At 40.7% G+C, this 9663-nt stretch overlaps 1 protein-coding gene across 1 annotated transcript; it reads left to right on the plus strand.

Annotated features, from left to right (window-relative positions):
• Positions 1 to 1307: 1307 nt before the first annotated feature.
• On the plus strand, positions 1308 to 8584 carry LOC310935438 (small conductance calcium-activated potassium channel protein 2-like; the record flags this gene model as incomplete). The annotated part of the gene is made up of 9 exons (XM_083899336.1): positions 1308 to 2135; positions 2590 to 2685; positions 3680 to 3973; positions 4920 to 5041; positions 6724 to 6865; positions 6953 to 7063; positions 7364 to 7491; positions 8146 to 8224; positions 8354 to 8584. The coding sequence occupies 9 exons, from the start codon at positions 1308 to 1310 to the stop codon at positions 8582 to 8584; spliced, it is 2031 nt and encodes a 676-aa protein (XP_083755462.1).
• Positions 8585 to 9663: the final 1079 nt, after the last annotated feature.

Genomic DNA, 9663 nt, shown 5'->3' on the forward strand with positions numbered 1-9663 from the left:
CTTGGATCTTTCCATTTAGATGGATATTATCTGTGCGCCCATCTGTCGCCCTGGATTTGTTGTGTTGTCTTTGCTGCCTAATACCCTTCTGCGATCTCTGCATATTGTTCAGTTAAGAAGTGACATATTTGATATTTCATAAGCTCACAAGTATCAGCTCTCTGTCTCACTTGATTAATCCCGGTTCCAAATCCGACGAATTGATAGTGAATGCCATTATTCTCTTTAGAAGATTAAGGGTTCTTTCTCTTTTTTTTTGTATAACCTATTGGAAATTCTAGACATAGTAATGGCATCAGCGATGAAACTACAAATGAAAAGTGATTATATTATAATTTATCATGTATAACTTATCAGACCTTCAGGCTAATTATTGACACCAATGCACATGTGCATCCCTAACACACACACACACACACACACACACACACACACACACACACACACACACACAAACACACACACACAAACCCTGACGCTTCACCATGGCTTAACCCTTTATAAAAGCCCTTTAAAGTTGTGAGGACCAGCCAATGTCCTTACAGGGTCAAAATGTCCTCAAAAAAGACAAGTTAACATGCACACACACACACACACACACAGGGAGGGGGGATCTGCCAATTCAAAACTGACAGATGACTCCCTCTTTTCCTTTGCAACATCTGCAACACAGAGTCTTTGCTGTCATTAAGCCGCTGCAGCTTTAAGGAAGAGGTCCTGATGGTTAACTCGTCATAAAACAAAGGGAATAAATGAACCTGAAATGAACCTGGAGAAACGTCATGGATATCCTCGGGCGTTTGTTGTCATATACAGGTTCGTAACCTCTGCTTGAGTCACTGGGAGGAGCTGGGCGGTGCTGAGGCTGCTAATGGATTGTTGTCAGGTTCATACATCATGCAATGGGATATTTGTTCCTGATCACAGTGGAGTTCTTTGGTGCTGCTTGACACGTTTTTATGTTTTAATGTTGTGTTTTTTTTTTAAAGTCATCCTTATTGAAAGAGATGAGTTTGAACCATTTTGCTTGGAGAACCTTCTTGTGATGGAAGAGAAGATGCAGATATTTGGAGGAATTGCCACATAAAACGAGGTGTTCATCTATCACAGATCACAGACTGAAAAGGTATGTTTTTACAATCTTTTCATGACAGGAAGACAACATTAAGTTTGTGGCAAGTTCTTCATGTCTGAGACATTTGTGACTGAACCATGTTTAATATCTAACATCTGTCTATCTCTCACCCTCTCTCAAACCCTTTAAAGTAAAAGCTGCAGTGGCTCATTACCCTTTCAATCTTCTCACAATGGAACATTCCGCCTCTATGAACTTGACTGTGGTGGATGGAGATGAGGTGGAGGACCAGCGACCTCTCCTCCCAACAAGGATAGTTCCTCTACCTCAGCTCTGTTCTCCACAGTGTGGGATACACCACACAGTCCAGACGTCGGCGGACCACACCGTGTGGCTGGACCGGACTCAAGCCGTGACCACCACGCTTTTGTACAACGGCCATCTTTATGTCGCGCCTTCTCCTCGCTCTAAAAGGAGGGCAGACAAAGTGAAATGCAAGGAGAAGAAGGGCGAGAACAAGTCAGGGGGCATCAGACAAAACCCAGGACACAAGGAGCGAAATCACCAGTGCAAAGGAGCCCACAGACTCCAGGAGAGAGTCACCTCTTTCACTGACATCCCCATGTCTCCCTGTGACTCACCCTGTAAGCGCCCTAGCAGGTCACATGTAGACACCAAGGAATCTGAGAGCAGTGGAGTCTCTTTGGAGATGCACGGCCGTCTTCCAGAGATCATCATCACCAGCAAAGATGACGACCGCCAGCATCAGAACGAGACATCGCAGTATCACCAGGACCCGAGGAAGAGCAAAGGCCTGCTGCCAGGAGCCGAGTGTCCCAGTCCAAGCCCCAGTCCCAGTCCTCGTACCAGTCCAAGGCTCAAGGCAGACGACAAGGACGACCACTACTGGAAGACCCACGGTATCGGCTGGCGCCTTGTCCGCAGGAGGGCTCTGTTTCTGAGGAGGCAGCGGCTCAGCGACTGCACTCTGGCTGTGGGGATATTCGGCGTGGTGCTGATGGTGATGGAGACAGAACTGTCCTGGAGCGTCTACAGCAAGGTCAGAGAGGGACGCGATGAGACCTGTGAATGTTGAGTTGGGGTGTAAAACATTTTCAAGATTTTCTTGGCAAAGAAAAATATTATTTTGAAGAAGCCATCACATTTTCTTCCTCAAATTCTTACGGACAGAGAAAATAACATCATTACATCCTTCATTACACATCAGCGAGAAGAAGATCTAATCGTGATTTTAATGCTGTTTGGGAAAATTTGTCAGGTCGGTAAGAGATAAACTGATAAAACTGCAGTAAAATGCGCAGTAGGTTCATAGATAATGTTCATTATGAGAAACAAGTGGATTATCTAGATGTACAGTATGTAAGATTAGGAGATTACAAGGGATCACTGATGCCATTTTGTCGTTTGAGCTTTACAAACAGTCATCAGCTGACAGTGATGTCATGTTTATGTGCATGTAACCATGTGTGTGTGTGTGTGTGTGACTCCCACAGAGCTCCATCTACTCCCTCGCTCTCAAGTCCGTCATCAGTTTGTCGACGCTCTTCCTGCTCGGCCTCATCATAGCGTATCACTGCTGTGAAGTGCAGGTATCTGATCTGTGTTTTTTTAAGCCAAACGCAGTAAAAGTTCAGGTGAGAATGTGTCACTTTATGAACAATATTATAGCCGCGATGAGAGAACAGGAACAATGACCTTTTTGAAAATCACACTTCTGTTTGCTGGAGTTACTTAAAAATAACTTAACATACTTAAAATGGCCTTTTTGTTTGAAAAGGTCAGTTTTCTTTTCCTAAAGCAGTGCTGCACAAAGTGTGGGCCGGGGGCCTCTGCTGGGCTGTGGCGGTATTGCAGTTGGGCCCCAGACTGGGCCATAAAAAAAATGCAGTACAGTAACAACATGGTAATAATTATGTAATACTGCAGTATTATAATGGTAATATCATCTTATTTCTATTAAAATAGCTAAGCAATAGCTTTAATATGAATCATATTATAATATGGTACATATTTATTTTTTTAATATGAAATTATTCCCCTTATGGTAGCACATTATTATAATTATTATTACAAAACCATTACCACTGATATAGCATTAGAAATGAGATGCTTTGAGCATGTTACTTTCCTATGATAAGATGACAACCACAGTGTTGCTATGGTTACTGTACTATTTAAAAACATAATGTCATAATGTCTTTGTTTTTCAGGTTTTAATGATGTGTGTTTATTTGTAAATGACCAACCCCATAATCACAATTATTTTAATCATCTAAATGATGGTTAGTCGTTGGTGAATAGGACACATTATTTTGATTTTAATGTTATCTGATTACTTCGATGTTTAAATGAATTTAATTCAATTTATTTAGACTTTCTGTGAATATGTGAAGTTTAAAGAAGCTCTGTTTCAAATCTTTTTGTCCTGTGGATTTAAGTCTATTTGTGACTTCCTCATCACGGTTCATGGCTTTAGCGCAGACATGAGTTCTGAGCTTAAATCATCCTCTGACCTCACAGATGGATGCGCACAGCCCTCTGTCGTGCTCAGCCTCACGATAACACTCTGTCTCCCTGTGCTAGCTTTATGTCAATGACATTGGCGCAGAGGATTGGCGGATCGCCATGACAACAGACCGCTTGGCTCTGATGGCCCTGGAGCTGCTCGTCGCGTCCATTCACCCCTACCCCGTGGGCCTGCTGGCGTACTTTCAGCAGAGCTCGGCGGCTCGCTCGTCGTCGTCGTCGGAGACGGAGCTGGAGATCGCTCTGACTCTGCCCATGCTGCTCAGACTCTACCTGCTGGGACGAGTCATGATGCTGCACAGCCGCCTCTTCACTGACACGGCATCACGCAGCATCGGGGCCCTCAACAAGGTCAGGGGGTCACGTGGGAACCTGGCTATGATAGGGGACATAGCACAGAGAAAGAGCTGCTGCACTGTGAAGGAACCTGCTAGAAAAAATGGGATACGTAATCAGATTCAGAATCAGATTTACTCCAAAGTAGTTTTGAACATGCAAGGAATTTACTTTGGTGTTTTGGTGCGTAACAAACACAGTAACAAGGAAATAAGATTAGAGATTAAGGTGTCTTCATCTCCTAATTAAGTCTGTCGCAAGAGAGAGCGAATAAAAGTGCCAAATGTAAGAAATGTGGTTACAGTTTTATCATTTCTTTTTTACAATTTAGCTCACTTTGCTCACATTGAGCTTATTTTTCTATAATCTGAGACAGAAATTCATGTGAAAACATGTTATCTACGACCGTGATCAGTGCACATAGTTGGTTAATAAATGGAAATTCTACATATAAATATTCAGTCTAATCTAAATTATAGTTAGATTTAACATTTAGATTTAGATGTAACATTTATTTTTTTCCAGGTTCTCCAGTTTCCTCCCACAGTGCAATAACGTGCAGATTTGGGGATTAAGTCAATTTGAAACTCTGTATTGACCGTTAATTGACCATAGAGTCAGCTGGGATTCAGAGGTCTGTAGACATGTGACCTCACAGTTTTGCTCCCATGATTCCCGTCACATGTCTCCACATTCTGAACATGTCCCTCACTATAACTCTCCTCTGCTTGTCTGCAGTTTTTTTCCCACAGCTGATAATAATCCAGCCGGCTAATCCCTTCCCTTAATGCTGCTATTTAACAGTGACGAAAATGAGCTTTAGCAATTCCAAAACTTACATTTCATATGTATCAAGCCCATATCTCCTCTGTATTATATAATCCTAATCTGACAGGTACCATGTTGAATAATCTGCCTCAGGTTATGATGTAATGTAACGCGTCCTCTTTGTGATCTTCAGATTCACTTCAACACCAGGTTTGTGGGGAAAACACTGATGACGACTTACCCCGGCACCGTGCTCATGATCTTCAGTGTTTCTCTGTGGATCGTGGCAGCATGGGGTTTACATGTGTGTGAGAGGTATGACGTTACCCACAATGCAATGCACACCAGGAGAAGTTGAGGTTTTCCGATCAAGCAGTGTTTTCCAAAATTCTTATTGGACGAGACTAATCCACAATAAATGTGCAAAACATAATGTTTCTGGTTATTCTCACTCTCATTTGTGTAACAGTTAAGTTTGTTTTGAATAGATAAACCAACTGTTTCCAACAGCTGTGTTTGATAAATGAATTAAAATGTTTTATGTAACCAATGGAATACCTTCATTCTCACATTCCTCATGATAAACTGGGGTCTTCACGCAGTGGTTCTCAAACTTTTTATGCCAAGTGCGATCTGAGAAAATACTGACCTCAGTAACACCAGTGTTACTCCAACGTTAAAATACAGTGGTGTAAATACTGTAGCTACGGCCTTTTAACAGGAGGAAGATTTATTCACAATAAGATCATTTGCTCTCTCATCATCCTCCTCTTCCTCATGTATACTTCACACACTGGTATAGTTAAATTAGATTAAGATGGGGAAACAGATTAGGTGACTTTATGTTGTTTTTGTTATTCGTTTCATTTTCGACACACTCCTCAGTTCCACTCCGATCACATACCCTCGTATATGCAATACAATAGAACAGTATTTCTAATTTCCCTCATGTGGAAAGTACTTTGATTGACTTTGAAAACCTACTTAATTGTGTAGGTTTTTGTGTACTAAAATGTGTAATTATTTTTTTGTACATTTTAAATCATGGATCATCATCCATTATTGAGAAGGAAAAACATGTTGACCTGAAATAAAATAAATAAATAAACAGAAATCACACACTGGAAACTTTGGCGGTGAATGATGAGGACAGGTGAATTGGCGTTAATTACCCTGAGTGAGTGACGTTTGTGACCTTTGACCCACTTTGACTGATACATTATTTTACATACTTGTTTTGTCAGCACTTTATTTTGTAAAGGTTTGCCTTAAATTACAAACAATTTGAGATTTGTGTCCCCTTGTCCTGTTTGCACAACACAAGAAAGAAACACAACCTTGTATATAAAAAAAATTACTAACTAACTTTTACTCTGAGTGCATTTTAAACAAGCTACTTTTTTTTACTTTAACTTGAGTACATTTTTACACCAGTACTTACTACTTGTACTTAAGTAAAATCTTATCAAAATAGTGGCACGTTTACTTGAGTAGAATACTTCACTACTCTTTCCACCTCTTCACTAGTGGTACATGTAATACAGTTTGTGAACCATGGTTTTAGATCAATGGTTCTCAAAGTGCGGCCCGCAGGCCAATGGCAGCCCGCAGAAACATTTCTGGCGGCCCACAATGAATTACAGTTGATAGTTTTAATCCAGGAGCTACTAAGCTTGTTAAGTGTTTATTGGACATTACTGGATACAGACCAATAAGTGTAAACTGTACAACTGCAATCTGGTCATTACAATTATTACAAATGGGATTTCTTTCTGTGGCGGCCCTCAGTCCAATGTTCCTAAATTCCTAAACTCAGGTATCAAAACTTTGAGAACCTCTGCTTTAGAGAGTATTAAACCATAAAAAAGCCTCTTTTTTTAGAGCGTTTGATTTGTCAACAAAAACACAACCGTGATTTTTAAGGTGATAACACTTCATTTAAAAGATAATCATGAATATTGTATTCAATAGATCGGCCCTTTACTTTACTCCCTCAGACACCACAACTACAAAGACCTCAGCAGCAACTACATGGAAGCCTTGTGGATGATCTCAGTCACGTTCCTGTCCATTGGTTATGGAGACGTGGTGCCTCACACCTACTGTGGACGCAGCATCTGCCTCCTCACTGGAATAATGGTGAGTGGACGAAGACGTGAGTTCAGAGTTCGAAAACAACTCATAATGTGTGTGTGTGTGTGTGTGTGATCTTGTGATCTCTCACAGGGAGCAGGCTGCACCGTCCTGGTGGTGGCAGTCGTTGCAAGGAAGCTGGAGCTGACCAGAGCAGAGAGACATGTCCACAACTTCATGATGGACTCCCACATCTCTAAGAGGGTAAAGATTAATGTCTCCCTCTCAGTGAGATTGTGAATGTTCTTACCTGTTAAGACAAATCTAAAGGTGAAGTGAAACAAATGTGCCTCTTGTTTATGATCATCAGTGTTGATAGATCCTGACAGGACACTGTTGGAAAAAAAAAAACTGCTGAATTCTCTCAATTTATGAGCAGGTTACAAAGCTGCGTGTGAGGTTAAAACGACTGAGCGCAGTAAAAACAACAGCGTGAGTTTATGTGCGCGCACACATTAAAATAATTCTCCAGAGTGCTTTTATTCTTTACATCATTTCACGCAGATAAAAATTGCCGCAGCGAATGTGCTGAGGGAGACTTGGCTCGTCTACAAATACACAAAGCTGTCAGGGAAAAGAGACGACACCAGAGTCTGCATGCACCAGAGGAAGCTGCTTCTGACCATCCATCAGTAAGACTCTTATCCTTCATGTCAACCTGCTTGTCAGTTAATAGTCCAGTGACTGTAATGTACGTGAAAGTCTTTTCATTTGAAAGAAACTGAAGATACAATTTTTTACTTCTTTTTTTTTAAATCACCTGATTGTGTGATTTGTTGTCTTTTCTATATCTTTTGAATAATCAGAAATAGTTGACTGACCAGTCCAAATAAGGGACATTTTAAATTGACTATATGTTTCAATTGTATTCATTAAAAGGGTCAGTTTACTCAAATCACACAAATATTAGTTTTATAATTGAAAGTGAGAATATGTACGTTTACGTCATTTGTCAACAGAAATGTATTTAGTCTAATTTTACCAGTAGAAAATGGTGCCTAATGTAAGTGCACATGTTGTTATATATTGTAGCCTTTCAGTTACCAGGCTATTGTCATTTTTTAGTTACACACACACGAAAGGAGATGATGGAGACAGAAGATGAAATAAAACATGTTAATCTAGATACCACATTGGAAGATGTTCTACTTTTAATAGTTCTTTAAATAGTTGGATTGTTACGTATATTTTTTCCTTTGGTAAAATGGTTGAATTGACCCTTTAGACTGCCCTCATCTTCAGTTCCCTGAGAGTAATGTGACATTCATCTGCTTTGGCACATCCAGGCTGCGTCGTGTAAAGATGGAGAAGAGGATACTGGCAGACCAGGGGAACACATTAGTTGACCTCTGCAAGGTGAGAGAGGCAAGTGAATGCATCGTCAGATTTCCCTTCCTGTGGAAAAAAACATCCACAAAGTCACATCTAACATTCCCTGACGCCCTTTCATCCTCTTCTTTACACGCACCACCGTGGACGTGAACCCCATCGCAGATGCAGAGCCTGATGTACGACGTGTTGTCCGAGGTGCAAGGCTGCAGAGGGGAGCTGGACTCACACATCCACAGCCTGGAGAAGCATGTGGAGGAGCTGAGGGAGGGCTTCAGGAGCCTGATGCCACTTCTGTCCAGCACTCTGTCCACGCAGAACTCCTCCATACGACACCTTCTCAGGGAGAGGGAGGGGAAAGCAGAGACAGCCAGTATGAGTGGAAGTGACAGATAGAGAGAGAGCGATGATGGGGACATGATTGACAACTGAAAACTTGTCATGCAGCTAAACTCATCTTGTCTAATCTATGACATTTTGGTGACTTTTTGGACAACATACTAGACTATGACAATTTGACACGATTTTGGATAGCATACTGTGACGACCCCTTGTTTGTGGGAGTGTTTGCTGGCCTTCTCTGTTTTGTTTTAGGCCTGGAGGTGGGGTCATCATTACGGGGATGAGCAACACCTGGAGATACCACATGGTTTAAGAGGCCTTCCTTCCTCTCTCTCGCTCGCTCACACTCTTGCTGGCCTCTCTTATGGGCTCAGACCATCAGCATGGGCGCAGCTGTCTCTTTGTTTTAGTTTAGTATTGTTCTATGCATCCATACACACACACACACACACACATATACCTGCCTACACAAACCGATTACTGACACTGATGTTCATTCCTAATTTTGTAAATAAATCATTGTTTTTGAACGAGACCTTGTCTTCTCTCCCTATTTTTGACGAGCCGGGCTGTAACAATACTAAATGAGTTGGACAAATTTTGGACGAAATACTAAAGCATCACTTTTTTTAATCAAATTTCGACGACATACTAAAGTAGGACGTTCTTTGACAAAAACGTCATACTATACTATGTCGTCCAAAATTTGACAATAACGTCATACTATACTATGTTGTCCAAAATTTGACAAAAATATCATACTATACTATGTTGTACAAAATTTGACAAAAACATCATACTCCACTGTAGTCCAAAATTTGACAAATATGTCATACTATACTATGTTGTCCAACATTTCATAAAACGTCATAATATACTATGTTGTCCCAAAATTTGACAAAAACGTGATACTATACTATGTCCTCCAAAATTGGACAATTTTTTGGGAAAAAATGTTTTAGCCTAAAATGTGAACAAAACGTCATACTATACTATGTCGTTGATCACAATGTCATACTACACTATTTAGTCGAAAATCTGTCCATTATTTGAAAAAAAAAAAATTGGTCCAAAATTTGACAAAAACGACATACTTCACTATGTCGTCCAAAATTTGGAAATAATTTTTTTAG

This window comes from Microchirus variegatus (genome assembly GCF_963457635.1).
Source record: "Microchirus variegatus genome assembly, chromosome: 13".
In the NCBI taxonomy this organism is placed as follows: domain Eukaryota; kingdom Metazoa; phylum Chordata; class Actinopteri; order Pleuronectiformes; family Soleidae; genus Microchirus; species Microchirus variegatus.